This window comes from Mirounga angustirostris, unplaced genomic scaffold, assembly GCF_029215605.1.
Source record: "Mirounga angustirostris isolate CCGP_5_RB_7025 unplaced genomic scaffold, mMirAng1.0.hap1 SCAF_5, whole genome shotgun sequence".
In the NCBI taxonomy this organism is placed as follows: domain Eukaryota; kingdom Metazoa; phylum Chordata; class Mammalia; order Carnivora; family Phocidae; genus Mirounga; species Mirounga angustirostris.
In genome coordinates, this window is record NW_026991713.1 from 5,489,846 (window position 1) to 5,512,700 (window position 22,855).

The 22,855-nt window shown below is 46.1% G+C and overlaps 1 protein-coding gene across 1 annotated transcript in view; it reads left to right on the top strand.

Annotated features, from left to right (window-relative positions):
• The first annotated feature begins 18,044 nt into the window (after nucleotides 1-18,044).
• Nucleotides 18,045-22,855, top strand: part of EFCAB6 (EF-hand calcium binding domain 6) — a 206,828-nt gene continuing 202,017 nt past the window's right edge. The window contains exon 1 of the mRNA XM_045866745.2: nucleotides 18,045-18,195. Coding sequence (XP_045722701.2) covers nucleotides 18,054-18,195 — 142 coding nt within the window. The 5' untranslated portion in view covers nucleotides 18,045-18,053. The remainder of the gene's footprint in view (nucleotides 18,196-22,855) is intronic.

Below are 22,855 nucleotides of genomic sequence, written 5' to 3' on the forward strand. Positions count from 1 at the left end.
GCAGGCTTCCGACGGAAGTTCCTCCCACGGGGGCGGAGCACCGGGCAAACCTCGTCACGCCCCTCCGGTTGCCGATTTAGCCAATTGGGGCCTCTCTTCTTGCCGGGTGCGCAGAACCCTCCTCCAATCAGCGAGTGTCGTCGTTGCTCGGGCAACAGCGTCCTAGAGACGGCCAGTGGGCTGGGTTTCTGTGGCCGCGCGGCCTGGGGTCCGCGCGCTGTGCGGTGGCCCCGCGAGGTGGAGGAGTGAGAAGGGGGCTCGGGTAAGGCGGCGCAGCCTCGGCGTCCCGACCCCGCGCGCTAGCCGAGGGCAAGAGGAGGGTCGGTGCGGGCGGCTCTGAGGGTCCCACAGCCCGGACAAGGCTGCTGCTCGGCCCCGGGACGCGGAGCCTCCCGCCCTCAAACGTGCCATTGGGCTGGTGACTCGCTTATCCGTTCCGCACGCGTGTCAGTCACCGTCGTAGGCTCTGGCGCTACCGCGGCCAGTAGTGCGGACCCCGTCCCACGGGCTGACGTCATATTTGGGGAAGACAGACCACGACGTGGAAGGTGGTGACCTCTTCTTCCCTGGTTCTGTGGAGGTCACGCGGGAAACCTGGGGCAATGCCTTCGCTCCCTCCCGTTTACAGAATGTTTCGTGTCCCTTATTTCATTGGTCCCCACAGCGACCTCAAGGATCATTACCCGCCCCCTCCTTGTAGACGGGGAGCTGAGCCCGACGGCGAAGGGGATCGTCCAAGCTCACACAGCTAGGAAGTTGCAGAACCAGAATTCAAGCCTGGCACCTGCGTTGCCCGTTAAAAAAAAAAAAATCTCTGGTCTTTCTAGAACATTCTTTGTCCTCAGACCACACACGGTTACCCTTGCCTTCCTCAGAAGGTTTGTCCGGAAAGTGCTTTGTGAAATGTTCTGTTGCGCAGAGCCTACTTAAGATCATTGGCGGAGGTACCCCTGCCCTTCCCTTCTTTTCCTCTCCTTTCCTTCCCTCCTAAAAATCTTCGCCTCTTAGGATGCCTTGTCCCTGTTAAGAGGACTCTGACTTCTCTCTCAAAAAGAGCAATTTAACAATGTTTCTGGAGGCCTAAATGTACCCCTAAATGGGTGGGCTTTCAGAAATGCTATAAATGAACTTGACTCTCAACTCTGTCTTTTACCCATTGTCTTCAATTCAATAAACATGTACTTGGCTAAGTTGGGGGGGGGGCATTGAAAAGTGGAATAGGCATGGCCCCTTGGACTATCTGGGAACATTTGCCTCCCACTCAACCCCATGGCCAGCTTCTTGAGGGCAAGTGGGTTACATTAGTGATTTGTGCTTTCCCTTTCCCTCCACCTTCAGTTTGGTGCTTGGCTCAGCGAGGTGCTTGCAGGAATTTGTCAAGAAGCGCTTACTTGAGACTTTAAAAGGTGTGAGGTGGGCCGGGGGGGGGGTGGCGGGGGAGGAGGAGGAAAGAGAAACAGGAGAGACTTTTTACCCAAGGGAGAAGCTGGACAGCACAGGGTAAACTGGATTCTGAGGTGGTTTTGCATAAATAAAGGGCCTTTTCCTGCCCTTTTGCAGCCATCCACCTGATCCCCCATGCACAGGCATCTCTCCAGCGCCCACGTTGTGACTCCCGCGGCTGACTGGCACATGGAGACAACGCAACTTCTTCACAGGTGTGTATCGAGAGTGAATGTGGCGGTTAGCAGTTGCTGAGCGTCCCCAAAGGTCTTCCTGGGTGGCTCCTTCGCCTGCCAGGATGGTCCAATGCGCTGAACAGTGCACCTGAGAAAGTGCGAGAGAGGCAAGACACCAACACTGGTCTCTTCCCTCCAATACCACGAGTGAGCCGACCTTTTTGTGAAGTATATTTAGATGTAGGCTTGCACCATCGTGGAGATTGGATGCTTGTAACTCTTAACTGTTCATACACCTTCAACACAATGTTCTCCGGGATAGCCACACCATTTGGAAGAGGAGCTCTAAAGGAAAGGGATACGTTTGAGAAAAGTCTGTGAACAGAGAGAGCGTATGAATAGGTTCTGCTTCCGGCACTGAAGAACTTCGTGTTCGACCTCTTTGTCTCTTGGTTTTGACCTTTTTCTGTCTCTTTCTTGGCTTACTTTGTTTTGGGTGCTTTGGTTGTTTTTCTTCTCTTGCATGTATTTGTGTGCAGTTTTATGAACTCTACTTTTTTTTTTTTTTTAAAGATTTTATTTATTTATTTGAGAGAGAGAGAATGAGAGACAGAGAGCATGAGAGGGAGGAGGGTCAGAGGGAGAAGCAGACTCCCTGCCAAGCAGGGAGCCTGATGCGGGACTCGATCCCGGGACTCCAGGATCATGACCTGAGCCGAAGGCAGTCGCTCAACCAACTGAGCCACCCAGGCGCCCTGAACTCTACTTCTGCTACTAGACCTACGGTGACCACTGCGACTCCTGGCTAGTACTTACCGAGCACTTACAGTGTTCCAGGCACAACCCGGGGCCTCATATCCATTTTTAGGTTTAGTCCTCACCGCCTGCTTCCAAAAAAGAACCGTTACTTTCCCCATTTTGTAGATGAAACAAAAGGGACTCAGGGAAGTTAAGGGCCTTCCAAGCAGAGAAATGGCAGAGTGTGCTTTCTACCCCAGGATTGCCTGATGGTAGAACCTCTGTGTTCTTGACTGGTGCTCTAGCACTCAAATATATATATATGCTCCCTAAGTCCCCTAAGGCTTTGAGATGACTCCTAAGAATACATATAATACGGTAAAATAAACACATTTTAATCAGGATCATGAAGACTACAAATAGAATAGGAAAGTAACATCAGCATGGGGAATGCTCAGATGGTCCATAATGGTTAATATAGTTGGGCTGCAAATTTAGCTGCGAGCTTCTCGTTAACTCAAGAAAAAAGAAAATCAGAGAGACAGAGAGGAATCGAATTTATTTTGTCCAGGCAAATAAAACATTTTTTAAAAAAGATTTTATTTATTCATTTGAGAGAGAGAGAGAGAAAGAGCGAGAGCAAGCGAGGGGACGGAGAGGGACAAGCAGACTCTGCACTGAGCACAGAGCCCAATGTGAGGCTTGATCTCACGACCCTGAGATCATGACCTGAGCCTAAATCAAGAGTCAGACGCTTAACTGACTGAACCACCCAGGCAGCCCCAGGCAAATAAAACATTTAATTCTTCTGGAAAATTAAAGCTTTTCTAACACATAGGTCTTTATTACAAAGCCTGGGCAGGGCTTGATTACTACCGAATGGCTAAGGTGTAGGCTCAACATTCTCACCAGTTAGGGAGAGAATGTGGACTACTACATTTGTATGGAATAGTTGAAATAAAAGAACTCTGGGGCACCTGGGCGGCTCAGTTGGTTGAGCGACTGCCTTCGGCTCAGGTCATGATCCCGGAGTCCCGGGATCCCTGCACAGCAGGGAGTCTGCTTCTCCCTCTGACCCTACCCCCTCTTGTGCTCCCTCTCTCTCACTCTCCCTCCCTCTCTCAAATAAATTTTTTAAAAAAATCTTTAAAAAAGAGTAAAAGAACTCTGAATGGTAACCATTTTCAGTAACACCTTCTCAATTTTATTTTTCCCCCAGGACTTTATAAATGCTGTTGTCCTGTCCCCTGGATCGGTTCCAGTCATTTGTTTGCCCATTTACTTAACAGTTAGTCCTTGAGCACCTGCTGTATGCCACCGCAGTGACGGTCATGTCACTGTCCTTATCCTCTTGGTGCCTCTGCCCTGTCACTTTCTACAGCTGGGTTTTATTCTTGACTGACTTTTCTTTGCCCTCCTTTGTGGTTTTATAAAACCCTGAGAGGACACTCACCACCTACACTGTAACTGTCCACCAGCTTCTGCGCCTCTGATACATGTTCTCTACACTCCCAGGACCTAAAAATGATAGCAGCTAAAAAATAGTGAGCACAACCTGTTCTGTGTCCGGTGCTTTAGAGACGTTATCCGTGACCCTTCTGCAGCCTGGACGGCATGGCATTTAACCATTTTTGGTTCACTAGCCCTTTGAGAAGCTGGTGAAAGCAATATATCCTCTCTCTAGAAAAATCACGTCACAACACTTTTGTGTTTAATCTCAGAGGGTTTGGTGATCTACAAAAGCACACACGTGGACCACACTCCTAGATTCCAGGTTAAGAATACTTGCTTCAAAGAGAGATGTTATTTCCATTTTGCAAATGAGGAAACTGGGTCAGGAGGAGGTTAATTAACTTGCGAGTCGGATGGTAGGTGGTGGAACGAATTTGACCCTAAGTCTTCTTGACTCTAAACTCTTTGTTTTTTCCATTGTCCAAAAGTGTAGATGTTTCATAAATGGCTGAGGGGGTGTATGGAAGGCTAAAAAGGGGAACTTTATAGGGTATGTGTCCCAAAATATGATAAAACATCCATATGAGATCAGATTAGACAGGGAGAAAGATTTTTCTCAAGTATTCGGATTTAACTGCCAAAATCTTTTGTGTTGCTTGCAACTTTTTCCAAGTGACAATCTCTCCCCCCCCACCCCATGATACCAGTTCCAACAATTTTTGCTTCTGATGCCATTTCTGTTTGGCTGCACACATTTCTTACTCTCGTGTTGAATTATGTTTTCTCTGGATGCCAAGGCAGATGGATGGCACTTTTGTTATGATTCTGATATAAATAGCATCTGTTAAAAACTGGACATTAATACTTAGCTGGCAAATAAACAAATGTTATCAGTGAAATAGCCCTCTAATTGTGTTTGTCTGTGACTAAGAAGTGTATTTGATGGTCAGTGACTTGGTGCTTGTGTGGGGGCATTGGGTTTATGAGCCTTCTTAATTTCTACCTCACCAAGTTCTGAAGTAATTTTTTGGTTAAGATTTTATTTTGAAGTAATCTCTACACCCAGCATGGGGCTCGGACCCACAACCCCGAGATCCAGAGGCACACGCTCCACCCACAGAGCCAGCCAGGCGCCCCTGAAGTCATTAATGAATGTCTCAGAGTTCTCTTTATTTGGAGAACCTAAACTGTGGATGGCGTGAAGCCAGAGATGACCTACAGAACTTGTCAGACTGCCGTGCTCATGCCCAGGGCGCTGTTTAGCTTCCAGAGTCAAGGGTAAGATTAGCCCAGCCTTCTTGTCCTCACAGTATTAGGTGTTGTCTGCTGTGGTCCATCGAGAATAAAGCTGTGTTGAGTGTGAAGCGGTGACATCAGCCCATTCCTCCACTGGAGGGGCTCACCAACCAGCTGGGGCCACAGATAAACAGCCAACATAAAGGTCTGGAAGCAGAGAATCAGAGTGCACAGAGTAAGTAGGTCTAGCACGATGGTCCAGGAGGTGCTAATACTTTTACTTCATACTTTGTGTCCCACCCGGCCTCACAGCAAAGGAATGGAATTACAGTACCTTTGACATTTTTGTCCTTTTCTTTATTAAATAGAACAACGAGCGAAACAAAACTATGAGACCAGATTCTCCGTAAAAGCATGATTAGTTTCGGTTAAGGAAGATAGGAAGGAAGGCCTCACGAAGGAGGGGCCCTCCATCTCGAAAGGTGAATTGCAGTGTGCAGGCAAGAGAGGTGGAAGGAAATCCTGGCAAAAGCATGAACCAGAGCTCAGAGGTGGGGAAGGACATGGCCCCTGTGGAGGGCTGTGTGAAAATATAGGCCGCATGGAGTGCTGGTATCTGGTGGTTGCTCAGGGCCAGGTTACTAATAATGGGAATGAAGGATCTTATTCCCCACAATGAGGGGTTTGACTTCAGGTGGATGCTCTGGAGAAGTCTTGCATTTCTTTTTCTTTTTTAAGCTTAAATAATTTTCAACTCACAAAAATGTTGCAGAATCAGTACAGAAAGTTCCTTTGTGCCCCCAGTCTTCCCACCACCCCCGGGATAACATCATACATAGGCTCGGAATAAGGACAGCAGTCGTAACTAAAGCACAGACTGGATTCAGGTCTCACTAGTTGGACATGAGCTCATTTTCTTCTCTCAGCACATTGTTCTGGGAGATTCTAACACGTGTAGTTCTGCATGGCATGTTTTTAAGCCAGGGAGTAACACAACTATATCTGTGTGTTAGAAAGATAGATCATGGCAACTGGGAGGGGGTGGGTGGGTGGGGCAGGGAATAGATTGAAGAGTGTTTTGCAAGTAAATTGACAGTCCTTGCCAACTGCTCAGAAAGAGAGCTGGAGGCCAGAGTCAACGGCAGGGATTTCTGCCTTGACTTACCAAGGTTCAGGAGTGGAAGCAAATTCATTCATTCACTCAGTGAGTTTGAACACCCCTAACCACTAGTCCCTGGCCCAGGATCTGGAGGTATACTGATGACATAAATTAACTTGGCCCTTGCTTTTTTGGAATGCAAAGTCTACAGAGACAGGCATTAACTGAATACTCATGCAGCTAGGTAAGTCATTATAAACTGGGCTAAGGTCTATGAAGGACAGCAGAGGTCTTTGTGGAAGGCATGGCCTAGTGTGGGGGCATGGCCTAGTGTGGGGGCGCCAGAGAAGGCTCCCTGAGAAGGTGTCATGTGAACTGACATCTGTGGCATTGGTTTTGGGCAACACTAGCAACCTCCCCTGCAACCTTTCCAGCAAGGCAAGTTCTCAGGTCCCACCCTCCCCAAGATCTAGATCTAGGATTGGGATCTAGAGCTGGAGCCCAGCGATCTGTTCCTAACAAGCGCTCTGGGTGGTTCTGATGGACACTCAAGTTTGAGAACCACTGATCTTTGCAAGGAGGAGGAGTGCATTAGGCAGACCCGAGAGAAGGATGAGTGGTCTGGGGGCGGGGTTGAGGGGGCGCGCTACTGCACTCGGAAACAGCTTCCATGTAGGAAAGCCACATCAGAGGGACGGCCAAGGGTCACTCACTGTGGCCGAGGCTCAGGGAACCGAGGGAGGGAGATGGATGGAGAAGCAGGCAAAAGCTGTCCTGCATGGCTTTGTGATACCATTAAGGACTTTGGTTTTAATTCTTAGGGCAATAGGAAGCAGTTGGAGTTTTTAAAGCAAGGAAGTAACATAAGGGCATCAGTATTTTAAAGTAATTATTCTGGCTGATGTGAGGAAACTAGAGGGGGACCACGGTAGGGTTACGTGTGTGATTGTGGGCTGTGTGTGTGTGATCTAGATACGGGCAGATGAGTGGTGCTCATATTGTATTGACATACGATCGCTTCCCTGGGAAACCTACAATTTCATATGAATTCATGTAGAGGACCTGCCTGAGGTTTTGGGGGTTTTTTTGTTTTGTTTTAAGATTGTATTTATTTGACCGAGAGAGTGAGCACGCGAGAGAGGACGAGCAGGGGGAGCAGCAGAGGGAGAGCGGAGAAGCATTGGGCTACTTCTGTGCTCTCCCTGCTCAGCAGGGAGCCCAGTGTGGGGCTCGATCCCAGGACCTGATCATGACCTGAGCCGAAGGCAGACGCTTCACCGACTGAGCCCCCCACTAGGGGCCCCTACCTGAGGTGTTCTCCAGTAGCTTGCAATTCTCCAGTAGCTTGCAAAATCCGTGGATTATTTTGGAGACCCGCAGGCTCCATCCTTGCAGCTTGATAAGGTAAATAAGAAAATCTGCCTGCCAATCTGTGCTCACTCATTGCTCTCTTATTTTTCAGAATCCACAAATTCAGAAGTAGTTAATTTTGAAGGAAATGGAACGAAATAGCACCAAAACGTGTGCTGCCACAGTCAACAGCACCAAATCCTGCAGCACCAAGGCCAGGTGAGCTGCTTTTCCCAGCTGGCGGGGCCGAAGGTACTGCGCTGGGCGTAAGGCCTCCCTGGACAGAAAGTGCTGATCATGATCCTACCATCACTTCCACCTGGGTTGCGTCATTCACGCACCACGCATATACTCAGTGCTGATTTGGGGGCCAAAATGGTCTAGGAACGGATGTATCTATCTTATCCACAAGCATCAGCGTATACATTTTAAAGTTGAATGTCCTTAGGTCGGGGCTCAGCGTGGCCACAGTTAACTTGACAAGTCTGGGGCCATCAGAAAACTTGGCAGGCCGGCCGTCAGGTTGCACATGCTCCGTTCCCCCGATAGGTGGCAGCAACGGCAAAGCTTTCTCTCGCCGAACTCCTGCGGGAAGGCATCGCGGCTTTCCCTGGCCAGCATCCCAGGACTTGCCCGGGCCCGTTGCACTATAAATAGGATGTGTTAAACGCTCCTTGTCTGCTCACAGGAGCTGGAGGAGAGAGCGTAATGGTTTCCAGCTCGTACATTTTAAAAGTGTGCCAGGGAAACAGTCTTTGAGATGGGAACAGCTGTGTGACGGCCAACGTGCGGTCAGTTCTCCCGACACAACTTGTTTGTCTGTTGCCTGCTGCCGTATCTGTCCTCGTGTTAGGTGTGGTGGTGAGTCTGAGAATGGTCATTAGGTAAGAGTGAATTTCTGCGACACTTGCTGAAATTACATATTTGTGTCCAGGATTGAGAAAGCACGTTACAAACAAAACGGTGTAAGCTTTTTCTTTAGGATCTGTGTTCCCGCTGATAGAAGGTATCACAAAACCACAACACTCAGTTCAGTCAAACTTAACATCCCTTCTTTTTTGGACCACCGTAATCAGATGTGGCCCCTGGTATCATGACGTTAATCGTCTAATAGGGAAGACAGACGTGGGACAATTGTAAGGGTCTTGGGTGTTAATTGAGACCTTTCTAACACTGGTCACCAGTTCTCGGAAGGGGCAAAGAGTGAGAAATCAGGGGTGATGCGGAAATTTCTGCACTGGGAGGTGGGAAAGAGGGAGATGACCGTAAACGGGATCCAGAAGTAGAGGGGCGTGTATACGTGTGCGTGTGTGTGTGTGTGTGTGTGTGTGTGTGTGTGTATGTGTTGGGAGGAGAATGCTGTTGAATGACAGGGCTGTGAAAATCCTCATTCATTCATTAATTTGAGAAATACTTCCAATTATGTGCCAGGTACTCTGGGGCTGGGGGTTCAGAGGTGTAAAAGCCCCATTTTATTTCATGGAGCCTGTAATCCAGCTTGTTATTTCCCAAACGAGAGGGTGACTCCCAGCCGTGGGGAGAGCAGTGCCAGGGAAGGACCGGTTGTGATGAGAGGCCGCAGAGGAGCAAGCAGATGGGGTGATCGGGGAGACCTCTCTGAGGAGGTGATGGTCACACCTGGATCTGCGGGTGACAGGAGTTCGCTGGGTGGGGAGAGGGACCCCCGGGCTGTGGGAGGCCAGGAAGGGAGAGTGAGGAAGCCGGAGCTAGGCCATGGGCTGCCTGGGGGCCCAGTAGGCATGTTTTTTCCAACATGCTGCGAGACGTTTATTAAAGAGCATTTAAAATAAAAGAGATCGCTGCCTCCCCCACGCCACATAGCTATTTTTGTCTCATCTTATAGACCTTGTCCACAGGTGAAAACACATTTCTATATCATTGTGTTCATAGTGTCCACCCCACCATACCTTTTCTCTTATCATTGTCCCAAACAGGTTTTTATGTTTCAACATATTTATAATCATTACTTATACTACACCGTTAAAGCATATTAATGTTGAGAGGTTTGTGTTAGATTTCGAATTTGATTTCTGAGTTTGTGTGGGTGTGTCTTGTAATCTGTGTGTTGCAGGGGTAGGCTTGGAATTTATGCTGCAAGAGAAGGTATTGGTTAAAGTGAGGTTCTGGAGGAAGGTGAGAGCCTGTGTGGGGATGTAGGGAGAGTTTGAGGAGGGGAGACCCTTGGTGGAGGAAGCCTGTGGCTCAGACACGTGGGGCTACGGGCCCTGGAGGCAGGTCACTTTATAACCACGGATTTTTCTGCTAAATTGAATTCAGTTGACTGGCTAAATTGTTTTTTACGATACCCTATCATTTGGAATATATTTGTAAATCAGCTTGCATTCTTATAATCCCTATGTTTAGAACAGTAGACGAGGGGTTGCCAGCCGAGTGTAGGATATTGAGGGGAGTATGAGGCTGGGATGGGGGAGGTGGCGTGAGCCCTGGAATCCTAATATTTGATTAGATTATTATGTAGATGATTTGCTTTTAATTTTCTACATGTTCTTTTGAGTAGGTTGCAGAATTACTAGACTGGCAAACACAAGGTGTCCCTTCTTGAGTATTGACAGGTTTTCTTATTATTCTATCCATATATGCAGACTTCATTGCTCTCGTGTATTTGTTCACGTGAGAAGGCACACAAGTCACTCATGCACTTTTGCAAGTGCACGCACGCACACGCACACCCTGGCACAGCTGGGCAGAAAGCCTAGCATTAGATTCAGCAGAGTTCAAGTCTGGGCCTCATGAGTGGATTTGGCTTTTCTCTCTGGTTTAATTTCTCCACCTCTAAAAGTAGGGCTAATGGTATCTGACTCACAGGGTCGTCACAAGGTTGATGATTAACTGATGTTCAGCAAAATAGATGCTCGGTTATTGATAGGTGAATCTACTAGAATTGCTTCAGTGTAACAGTTGTGGTCTTTTACTTCATTTTGATATTAAGCAGGGAACTTTCCAGAGCCTCCTTCAAAAACTATAGACTCCTACATCAACTTCAGGGTCTCTTCTAAAGCACTGGTCTCAGCTTGTTAACACACAAATGGCCGGGCCCCCACCCCCAGACGTTCTGACTGGTTGGTCTGGGTGGGGCCTGATAAAATGCATTTCTTTTTTTTTTTTTTTTAACTTAAATTCAATAGCCAACATATAGTAAAACGCATTTCTATAAAGGTTCTAGAGGATGCTGATATTGCTGGTTCAGGGACCACATTTTGGAGAACCACTCTTTGAAAGCTGCATACGTGTCTGTGTGTCTGCTTCAATAGCCTTTTAAAACTAATTTTTTTTTTAAAGATTTTATTTATTTATTTGAGACAGAGAGAATGAGATACAGAGAGCATGAGAGGGAGGAGGGTCAGAGGGAGAAGCAGACTCCCTGCCGAGCAGGGAGCCCAATGCGGGACTCGATCCCGGGACTCCAGGATCATGACCTGAGCCGAAGGCAGTCGCTTAACCAACTGAACCACCCAGGCGCCCCGAGAGAGAGTGATTTAGTTCACATTCTCAGCCACCCAAGGACAGGAAGTCACTGCGTTTCTACCTGCTGCATCAGTGTCCTTGTCAAGGCAGTGGGGATGTCTTTTCCTGGACCTGAAAAACATGTGGCATTTTCCGAAACTCCTGAGTTAGACGGTGAGTAGCTGGAGGTTGGGCGGCTCCTATTTCTCCTTCCGTCCCTCCACCCTCGCCTGCCGTGGCCTGCTGCATTTGCTGAAGAATGAGCGAGCCGCCGAGAGGATAGTTGCTTGGAAAATGTCGGTACTGTGAATGTTCAGGCCGAACACCAAATAGGCTCTATTGTCAGAACTACCTGGATCTGGCTCTCTGGAATATTCACAGTGTAAGTGAAGTCTCACTGGCTTTTATGATTCTGCAATTGGTAGGAATTAGGACTGGAGAAGACCCAACAGGTCATCCAGACCATTCTCCCGCTGGAAGAGGATTATTCCCTGCAGTGTGCTCAGTAGCATGAGGAAGAATTACTTTTCATATGATTATTTTTTTTTTCATGCTGTCTTCAACTAAGTGTTTCTTGAATTGAATCGCTTTGTATTCAAGTAATAAAATGCACAACAGGCAGTACATTTCTGGGTGATTATCTCACTCCTCAGGTGGTGTAATAAGGCACGAGGCCAAAGCCCTGGCATGCCTTATTGTTATTAGGAAGGGAATTTATGGATAAAATAAAGCAAGTGGTTATTTGCATCAGCAATAACTGCAACCAGGAACACAGTTACCAGCGGGTCCTCCCCACGTGCTTGCAGAGCGGGGTGAGGCAGGGGACAAGCGCTCCTCGCCAGCCAGGCAGCTTGGGGAGCCGGAGACGTGCCACCTCCTGCAAGGCGCTTGTTAGGGATTGTGTAAGAAAGCAGCGGGAAGGCCTTGGTCATGGCAACTGAACGAACTTGACACCTGGGACGAGCTCTCCTCCCGGACCCAGCTCTGGGCTTTGCAGCGGTGCGCGGTCCCGAGCACCTGGCTGGCCTGCCCCGAGGCTCAGCCTCCTCACTGGTGCAGTGGGAAGCGCAGTACGTGGCTGAGCATGAGGAGGCTTCGGTGCAGGGTTTTCATAAATCCTAAGCACATTTCCTGGCTCCGAGTTAGTCCCCAATAAGTGGTCGTTGAATTAGAGTCATATTTTTTCCTTCTTAAAATTCTTCACGAGCTTGAGTTTCTGGTCTCTTTATTTCCTCTGGTCTGTCCAGTTATTCCAGTGATACCGAGGATTCCCATCATGGGCGGGGCACCTTTCTGAGCAAGACGTGCACGTGGCGTCCCTTCCTCCAGCACACCCTTGCCCCTTCCTGTATCATGCTCGATTTTCAAAACCCTGCCCCCAGTTAGATCTGATGCTCCACCTCCCCAGGCCTGGCTCTTGAGTTCATGTCCATGGAGCTCGGATGGGCTCTTACAGCTCCCTGCTGGTCATCCTACTTCTCCCACCTTCCCCTGGCCTTCTCTTCTAGACGACTTTTCACTTTTCGTCCTCTCTCCTGAATCCTGGATGCCTCTCCCATCCTCATTTGCTGCTGATGGCCCAACTTCCTGTTTCATGGAGGAAACTGACACGAGCCCCAGGGAACTGCCCTACCCGCTCATCACCACGTCTGTGTCCCCCGCCTTCTCCTTTGTCACAAGCCATGGACCGACTGTGCTCCTAAAAGAGGCTCGTCCAGGAGATGAGATCCTGTCTCTGCTGGTGAACCTGTGGACCGGGCAGCTTCTTTCCGTCCTGCTTCATTCTTTGCCTAGCAAAGAATCACTACTGGGAGTATTTACTCGTGCTCCCGATTCTCCTGTCTTAAAGACATTTCTTCCTTGACCCCCATCCCGCCCCAGGGACCACACCGTTTCTCTGCTTTACAGCAGGGATTCTTTCCCTCTGAGTTTACCTGTGACTCACTTAGGCTCTCCCCGAAACCTCCCAGTTCCACCAGTATGGTACTGGTTATCAGTACCACCTGCATGGCTTAATCCAAAGCGATTCTTGGTCCTTATCTTCCGTGCTGATCACTGCAGCATTTGACACACACCATCTCTCCCTCTTGAAACCTGTTCCTCACTCGGTTTTCAGGACACTCCAGTCTCCTGATTGGTTCCTTTCTCACTGGCTGCCCTTTTTCATCTTTTGCTAGTTCCTCCTCATCTCCCTGAACTCTGAAGGTTGGAGTACCCCAAAGCTTGGCTCTGGCATGTTTTTCTTTTTACACCTGCTTTCTCGGTGGGCTGACCTCATCGTGCCTTATGTCCATTATATGCGGACAGTCCCACACTAGTTTCTTCAGCCCCAGTCTCTTCCTGGAGCTCAAGCTCATAAACCCCACTGCCTATTCAGTATCCCCCCTGCCCCGGGGAGATCTAACAGACATCTCCAACTTAACACATGCAGAATGGAACTCTTGATCTTCTCCTCCAAACCTGTCTGCCTGGGTCTCTCCCATCTCAGTTAATGACCACTTCTTCCAACTTTTCTCCTACATGCCAGATCAAATCTGTAAGAAAATCCAATTGACCCTGCCTTCAGAACATATTTAGAATCTGACATTTCCCAACACTTTTACCGAAACCACCCCCACCATCTTATCTTCTCTTGCATGCATAATTTCAGTGCCCTTATAATTGGTCCCCCTGTTTCCTCCCCTGCCCCTTTAAGTCTATTCTTGACATATAGCCAGAGGAATCCTTTAAATGTGAAGACAGATCATAACCCTGTATATAACTCTCTTTTCCATATATAACCCTCCAGTGGCTTCACATATCACTCTTAGAGAGAGCCTAATTGTCACAGGAGCCCACTCAGTTTTCCTCCGTCTGGCCTCCTGTTGCCTCTTTGTCCTCTTAATGACATTGTTCCCTTCCTGGTCTCTGATCTGTGCTCAGTGTCATCTGTTCTCTTCCTCTGCTCCCATTTATCTTCACAGTACTTACTCATTTGTATCATTTACTTAATTAGTTTGTCTTCCAGTACTAGAATATAAGGCCCATAAGATCCATGATTTTGCCAGTTTTGTTGATTGACCCCCAAACTTTGAGAAGGAAGCTTAATAAATGTGTTTTGACTCTATGAACACATACCAAGCCATGTTCTTCTAGAAATTCACCCATGCTATGATTCTGGGTTTCAGTTAAACTTACCTGGTTGAAGGAAGATGTATGTGGGACTCTGCTGTCAGCCTCACTTGGCTTCAGCCCTGGTATGGTCCCTGCCCACAGAGACGTGTGCACATGAGACAGGTCTAGAGCAATACCATGCCTGGCAATCAGGGACTGCCCAAAGAGAGGTAGACCAGAGCACCAGCCAGTGTGTATTTCTTACACATTTAAAAAAAAAAAAAATCTGATTCATTTCTTTAACTCTGTAAACTCGAGATTCTTAAAATCTAGGGCTTTAGAGCTATTGCCTAGTTTGATTCTTTATACGGAAATAGTGTCTTACACATCCATCTATTTTTGAATATTAAATAATGATGCACTTGCATTTAAACCTGAAGTCTAGTAGGGAAAAATTCTTCTCTTCTCTAAACTTCCTTGTAGAGCTAGAGCTGGATGCCTTTTACTTCCCTTTCGTACCTAATTGCTCAGTTAGAACTTTCAGTACAGTGTTGAATGAAGTGATGAGAGCAGACATCCTTGTGTTGTTCCTGATTTTAGGGGGAAGACTTGCAGCTTTTGTTCTTTTACCATTGACTGTTGGTTTTTCATTGATGCCCTTTGTTGGGTCAAGGAAGTTCCCTTCTATTCCTAGCTTGTTGAGTGTGTTTATCATGAAACAGTGAAAGGTTTTGTGAAATGCTTTTTCTGCATCTATCAAGACGGTAATGTTTTTTCTTGATTGTATTAATGTGGTGTATCACAGTGATTGATTTATATGTTCAACCACCCTTGAGTTCCTGGGATAATCTTACCTGGTCATGACATCTAATTCTTTTACATTTTGTTGAAGATTTTTCCTATATTCATAAGGAATATTGGCCTTTAGCTTTCTTTTTTCCTGATGTCTTTGGATTTGGTAATACTAGTCTCAGAATGTTCTGGGAAGTGTTCCCTCTTATTCTGGTTTTTGTTTGTTTTTTTTTTTTTGGAAGAGTTTGTGAAGGATTGATTGGTTTTACTTATTCTTCTTTATTTTTTTCAAAAATATTATATTTATTTGAGAGAGAGACAGAGAGAGTGACAGAGATAGTGAGAGAGAGCACGAGCAGGGAGGAGAGGGAGAAGCGGACTCCCAGCTGAGCAGGGAGCCGACGTAGGGCTCAATCCCAGGACTCCAGGATCATGACCTGAGCTGAAGGCAGACACTTAACCGACTGAGCCACCCAGGCGCCCCTTACTTATTCTTCTTTAAATGTTTGGTAGAACTTACCAGTGAGCCCTTCTGGTCCTGGGCTTTTTTTTGCAGGAAGTTTTTGACTTTTAGTTTAATCTCTTTACTTGGTGTAGGTCTACTCCAATTTTCTGTTTCTTCTTTAGTCAGTTTCAGTAGCTTGTATCTTTCTAAGAATTTTTCTGTTTTGTGTAGATTAGCTAATTTGTGGGCATACGATTGTTCATCGTATTCCCTTATCCTTTTTGTTTTTGTGAGATCAGTAGTAATTTTCTTTCTTTCATTCCTGATTTTAGTACATTGAGTATTTCTCATTTTTTTCTTGGAGAATCTAGGTAAAAATGTGTCAGTTTTGCTGATCTTTTCAAAGAATTACCTCTTCATTTTGTTGGTTTTTTCAATTTCATTTACTTCTGCTCTTATCTTTATTAGTTCCTTTACTCTGTTTAGTTGGGATTAGTTTATTCTTATTTTTCTGGTTTCTTAGGGAAGATAAGTTAAGTTATTAGTTTGAGGTTTTCTTTTTTAAAAAAAAACACTGTAGGCATTTACAGCTATAAATTCCCCTCTAAGCACTACATCCCATAATTTTTGGCATGTGTGTCTTTGTTTTCATCCATCCAAAAGTATTCGCTAATTTCACTTGTGATTTTCGCCCCCCCCCCCCCCCCCCCCCCCCCGATCCACTGGGGTTAGTTAAGAGTGTGCTATTTAATAATTTCAATGTATTTGTGAATACTCAATTTCTTTCTGTGATGGATTTCTAATTTCATTCCATTGTGGTTAGAGAACATTGATTATTTCAATATTTTAAAATTTATCAGGACTTGTTTTATGTCTTAACATATGATTTATCCTGAAGACTGTCTCATGTACAGTTGAGAAGAATGTATATTCTACCATTGTTGGGTGGAGTGTTCTTTAAATGCTTGTTAGGTCTAATTGGTTTATGGTGTTGTTCACGTCCTCTGTTTCCTTGTTGATCTGTATAGTTGTTCTATCCACTATTAAAAGTGGGCATTGAAGTCTTTAGATGTTATTATTCAAGTGTGTTTCTCCTTTCAGTTTTTGCTTCACATGTATTGGGTCTCTGTTATTAGGTGCGTATGTGTTTATGTTACCTTCATTTATTCTTTCTCTAATACTCTCTTTTTCTTTATGTAAATTTGCATTTCTGACCTATATCATTCTTCCCTCTTTCTGAAGAATTTAACTTTTTTTTTTTTTTTTTAAAGCAGTCTTGCTGGTAACACATTTCCTCAGTGTGTGTTTGTCTAAGAAAGTATTTATTTGCCTTTAACTTTTGAAGGAAAATTTTGCTGGATGTAGAATTCTAGGTTGGTGGGGTTTTTTTTCTTTCTACACTTTAAATATTTCACCCCCCTCATTTCTTGATTGCATGGTTCCTAAAGGTAAGTATGTATGGGCCTTTCTTTCTTTCTTTTTTGCATGTCTCATAAATTTTTTGTTGGAAACTAGACATTTTAAATAACATGGCAAAAATCATATTCTTTCCACTTTTCATGTTTCGTTTACTGACTTTTCTAACCTAACTTTATAAAGTCTGTATGTTTTGTTCTGGACAACCCCTGAAGTGTCTGACTGATTAGTTGAGTGGTCAGCTCATGACTGGACAGAGATTTCCTTAAATGCCTGCAAACAGTAGTCTTCTAGTCTTTGCTGAGGGGCTCTTTGTGTGTGTTGGAGCTTCCTTCAATCCTCTGCCAGGCAGTTTACAACCCTTCCTTAGGTTTCACTTCCTGCTTGTACAGAGCCTCAAGGTCAGCCATAGGTGAGAGTGTAGGGCCTGCTCAGTTCTTTCCTGAACAAGCCCACAGCCCTTGGGTACGCTCAAAGCCCCTGTGGACATCTCATTCCCCAGATTGCCCTTTAAGGTTTTTGGTTTACGTTTTAAATAGTCTATTATTTGCTCCATCTATTATCTACTGCCTCAGGCAGCTAGAAGTTTAGACAATAGTTGTGTCTGATTTTTTTCAACAAATGCCTTTTGACAGTTTCTGGTAATGGGGCTTGAAGGAGCTCCAACCCCATTCTGCCCTTTCCAGTGACGGGCAGACTGCTGGGTTTTCACTGAAATTGCAGGCTTTTGTTTTCAAGGCTACTACTGATTTGGGGGCAGGGGCAGGTGGGGACAGGAGAAGTTGAAATGCCACAGAACTTGGTGTGCATACTGAGATTCTACCATATTTCATGAATAAGGGCTCCCTAGATTGCTGCAAACCTTTGGTTAATTTCCAGAGTTCTGAGTTTGCCAGTTTTCTTACCTTACTTTCATGGAGGAGAGGATTTTCAGAGGTCCTTACTGCACCATTTTTGGTGCTGTTGTCTCTTGCTCTGCCTCTGACAGTGATGGATGTGCAGTGAGAGCAGAGAGAATCCAAACTTTCCACCTTTACTGCCCACCAAAGAAATGAGTCCGTGGTAGTCAAGACACAGATGAATTTTCCTATCCAAGAACTTCCTTATTTTCCCATTTTTGAAAATTATCAGATCTGCTAAAAATGAGTCTAAAGTCATGATTTTGTGTTTATTGTAAGAAGAGTTTTTGAAACATTGGCAAGAAGGTCATGACTAGCACTTTTAGAGTTTCTGGCTGTCCTTTCAGAAAAGGACAGGAGGTTGGCCACCTTTGTAATGTGTGCTTGAAGATAATGTAATCTGTTTTCTTTTATGTCACAGGGATTTAATGTACAAAATGGCGAATATACCAGATTGGCATACTTCATATCCTCACACCCAAAAGTTCATGAATTTAAGACCTCACTCTTCACCATGTAGAGTGTATTCAAGGAACAGTTTCCAAAATATGTTTAGACCTTCCTCTTCGGGTGAGTATCATGAAGAAAAAACACTAACAGTAGGTATCACTTAGGTATGTTTAGTATGTACCAGGCTCTGTACAAAAGCTTCACATGTCATTTAACCACACGCAATAGAGATACAAAATAGATTGTATTACTGTCCCTATATTCTTTATGGGGAAACTGAGACAGAGGTTGATTAAACCACTTGCCCAAAAGTTACATAGTTTTAAAGAGGCAGGGTCAGAATTTGAGTGATTCCAAAATCCGTGGACTTAACTATGGCATTTTCTACTATACCTCCTCATTTAGTTTTACTTAACTAGTAGACAATGTTTTTGAGCAGTTTTAGGGTTACAGAGAAATGGAGCTGAAGTGCGGAGAGTTCCTGGAACACCGCTTCACTCCCCACCCCCAATGTCCCTCATTATTAACATCTTGCATTATCAGTGAGGTGCCTTTGTTACTGTGGATGGGCCATTACTGATCCATTGTCATTAACTAAAGTCTGCAATCTACAGTAGAGTTCATTCTTTGTGTTGTATGTTCTCTGGGTTTTGATAAACATTTAAGGACATGTATCCAGCATTACGGTATCATACAGAATCATTTTACTGCCCTAAAAATCCCCTGTCTTCCACCTATCCATCCCTTCTTGCCCCTAGTCTGGGCAACCACTGGTCTTCTTACTGTCTCCATGGTTTTGCCCTTTCAGAATATCCTAAAGTTACAGTCATACAGTTATGTAGCCTTTTCAGATGGGCTTCTTTCCCTTAGCAGTGTGCACTTAAGGCTCTTTCCTGTCTTTTCATGGTATAATAGTCCACTTTTTAATCTCTGAATGACGTTCTCTTATATGGATGTACCATAGTTCGCTTATCTCTTCACTACTGAAAGACATTTTGGTTGTTCTCATGTCTTGGCAATCATGAATAAAACTGCAGTAAACATTTTCATACAGGTTTTTGTCTGGATATAAGTTTTAAACTCATTTGCATCTCTCAGTTTTAAAGCAATAAAATTTAACAATAATTTCCCCAAAGTATATGTCATTTCATCCTGCCCTCCATCTCTTCCTTCTTTCCTGAATATTTTCTGAGCCCCAATATGTGACAAGAACTGTCATAGGTACTGAGGATAAAGAGGTGGGTCCAGTAGAGGGCCTGCCCTGGAGGCGCTCACAGTCTAGAGAGGGGGCTAAAGAATTTTGGTTGCGTGAGACAAATGCTACTGGAACAGAAGTGCGTGTGCAGTGAGCACAGTGGGTGCATATCCTGAGGTGCCAGGAGGCCTCAGAGGGGACAAAGGCAAGGATACACTGAATTCTGCCTTGGGAGGGGGGAAGGCATTCCAGTCAAGTCATACCGGACACCGTGCTTCCTCACTGGGCAAAACTTGAATCTTGCGGTCAGAGGCATCTCCTAGGGAGCCTGGAAATACAGACCTTTGAATGGCTGACTGTCTCCCCAGATTTCAGGGTCTCTGGTTCTAAGGGAAGAGGGGAGAACAGATAGTGGGTGTCGGCTATCAGTTTCCAACACTGTTCAGCAGCTCCATGTGTACAGTGTATTTCGGACACACCTCAGTTTACCTTTCGCTCCTACAGAGAAGTCTGGGGTGAAGTGGGATTGCTGGGTCAGAGGGCATCCCCGCTGAGGCTCTTGATGACCCCCACCACATTGCCTGTTAGAAGTTTGTGCCTGGGCATCCCCACAAGTAACATTTGAACGTGTTTGTCTCTATGTATCCTAACACAGAATATTTCCTCTTACATCTTCTCCATTTGATACGCAAGTGCAATATTCTGTTGTGATTCCATTTGTCTTTCTTCAACCATAAAGGTAACTTTGGTCTTCCAGTTTGTCAGCTTTCTGTCTGTCTTTTGTGAGCTGCCCATTGATATCCTCTGCCCATTTACCTGCAGTGGGTCTGTCCAGTGATTTGTAGGAGCTCTTTCTGTACGGAAGATGCTAATCCTTCATCTGCCTTACACGCCATCAGTGTCTCTTTTTCCGCTTTGTCATTTGCCTTCTATTTTTACTGATGGCAATTCTCAATACTGAATTATTTTTTCTTGTTTAAATTAAAAGTCTCCTAGCACCACTTGTCTCCCCAAAGGTGGTCACCGTGAAGTGTTTGGCTGGTCTCTCTCATGCACGCACGTGTATGTGGAGGTGACGTATTTGTATAACTCACATAGTAAATAAGCACCGCTCATGGGGTAAACCACAGATATGAGACACCTGATTTCCTTTTACAAATATTTTTTGCTTTATGTTCAAATGTGAAGAATTTCTATTGACCTGACTTTCTATTCACTAGGATTTTCTCCTATCACGTTTAGTCTGTGTTAAGCAGATCAAATGAGCTTTTCACTTCTGATTCTGTATTTTTAATTTCTAACCTTGCCATGTGCTTTCAAAAACCGTTTCCTTTTCTCTGCTGAAATCCCTGTACGTGCAGTGCGTTGTCAAGTTTTCCTGTAATCTCTTGAACATGTTTACTGTTCTTGTCTTAAATACCTGATCATTTCTCCATCTGTTCTCTCTCCGGATCTTCTGACTGTTTCGTCACCTCTTCTCATTTCATTTGTCTTGCAATCTTAAAAAAGTTTTAATAGCAGACATTAGTGTGAAGCCCAGTGGAAAGAGAAGGGACTGGTCCAGCCAAGAGAGGGAACGCCTCTTCTCTCAGGCTTCACGTGAGCTGGGCGGGCGCAGGTTCATCTCCAGACGGAGCTGTTCTGGACTTGGTTGCGGTTGCCGCTGGTTTCAAATACTTCCCTTCGACAGGTCTTGACATCTGAGCCCTGCTGAGATTCCAGGCCTTTCTATTTCCCTCTGGGTTGGCATACCTGGGAGAGCGCTCTGCTTTACAGCCCCCCTGCTGATTTTGGAGGATCTCTGGGGGGTTCTCTTTGTCCTCTGGCCCAGCTCCTAGTTTTCAGCACCCTAGGAGGCCTTTCTCCGCCCTGCCGCCCTACCTCCAGGCTGCAGTGGGCCACTGAGGTGTGCTCTGTGAAGGCCCAGGTGCCTCAGAGGGGCTCTGTTCTCCCGCCCTGTCCTCAGCCTTTGGCGAGCAGCTTACACTCCCAGACGGGCCTGCCCTCCTGGGACCATATCACGCAGCTCTGTGCCTCGCCCCCAGCTCTGCTGTCCTCTTACACCCCCACAGGAAGGCCCCAGAGGCCCGGCGCAGACTCGGTCTGTGATTGAGGCCCCCGGCCTGTGAACCCATCACAACCTGTCCACATGTGGCCACTAAGCAGCTGGTTCTTTTTTCCTCTCCCCAGTCTAGAATGGATTTGCTTTACTTCCCCTGGCTCTGCAAAGATAAAGGCATCCTGGGTCATTCCTCTCCGAGGAGCGGCTTACCCTTTCTGGGATTTAGGTTTTTTGTATCCCTCAGTTCTCTCAGTGGGTTTAAAAACTATATAGTTTAGCTTATCTGACTTTTTCTCATCGTGAGGGTGAGAGTGACAGTCTGTTGTGACTTTGTATGTTCTAAACGGATATAGAAAATTTTGTCAAATTGCCCTCCAGAAAGATTATATCAATTTGTACTCCCACCAGCAGGTTATGCAAGTTCGGTTACTGCTTTCGTTTTAAATCTGGGAAAGTGCGTTTAAATCTGGGAAGGTGTATGTGAAAGAAAAAGTTTTCCTTCAAAAGCCAATGAGTTTCAAACTGATATTTCTGATACATTTAAATTAGAATTATTGATTGCGAAGATGGGGCTTCTTGGAAAGCAACTAAAATATACTTGAAAAGTCTGAAGAGAGATTTTGAGGTGAACAGAAGTTAACAGGAGAGCCCCCCGCCCATGACCCTGGGAGCAGGAGGAGGAACTCTGGGCTGGGTGGGCAGAGGGAGAAATCCTGTTCCCCAGCCCATGTGGAATCACGTGGCTCCTCCCTGTGAATCAGCTGCTTCTGAGAACCCAGACACAGTCAGAAATGGAGAGGGGAGCATGGCAGGACCTTGGGAGTCTTGTGGGAGATGTCAGTCTCTTCTCCCTCTGAGCTGTGTACCCAGTCCTCTCCCCCGGGTCTGCCCCCTCCTAGTTGAGCTGCTGGCTCCACGTCCCTACGTACCATGAGTAACCAAAATGATAGCCCCATTCGGACTTCCCTCTTGAGCTCCAGATCAGATCTCCAGTGGCCTATCTAGACCTCTCTGCCTGGGCTTCATCTGCTGGGCATTTCAGACATGAGCCAGCCAACCAGATCTCTTGATTCCTGGTGTTCTCCGTCTCAGTAAATGGCACCATCATCTATGTAGTTCTTTCAGCCCAGCCCCCAGTTATCCTTGGTTTCTTCCTGCCCCGCCCTGCTGAGCCAGTTGATCAGCAAAGCGTTGTCTGCTCTGTGTCTAGACTACCCCTAATCTGTCTGCACCCCCCAACACCCCCCTTCCCCGCCCGACATCCAGGGCTACCACCTGGTTCAGGCCACAATCACCTCTTCTTGGACCCTTGGAATTGACTCATCTCTGGACTTCTGTTCTCATTTCTTGCACCTCTAGAATCTACTCTCTACGTAGCAGCCAGAGTGATTTGTGAACACAGTGTATGTTAGAGATCACTGCCCTGCTTGAACTCTCTGGAGCCTTCCCATTACACATGGAGACAACCTCAGTCCTTGTGCAGGCACGGAAGCATCACCCACCCCAGTCTCAGCAATTTCTGC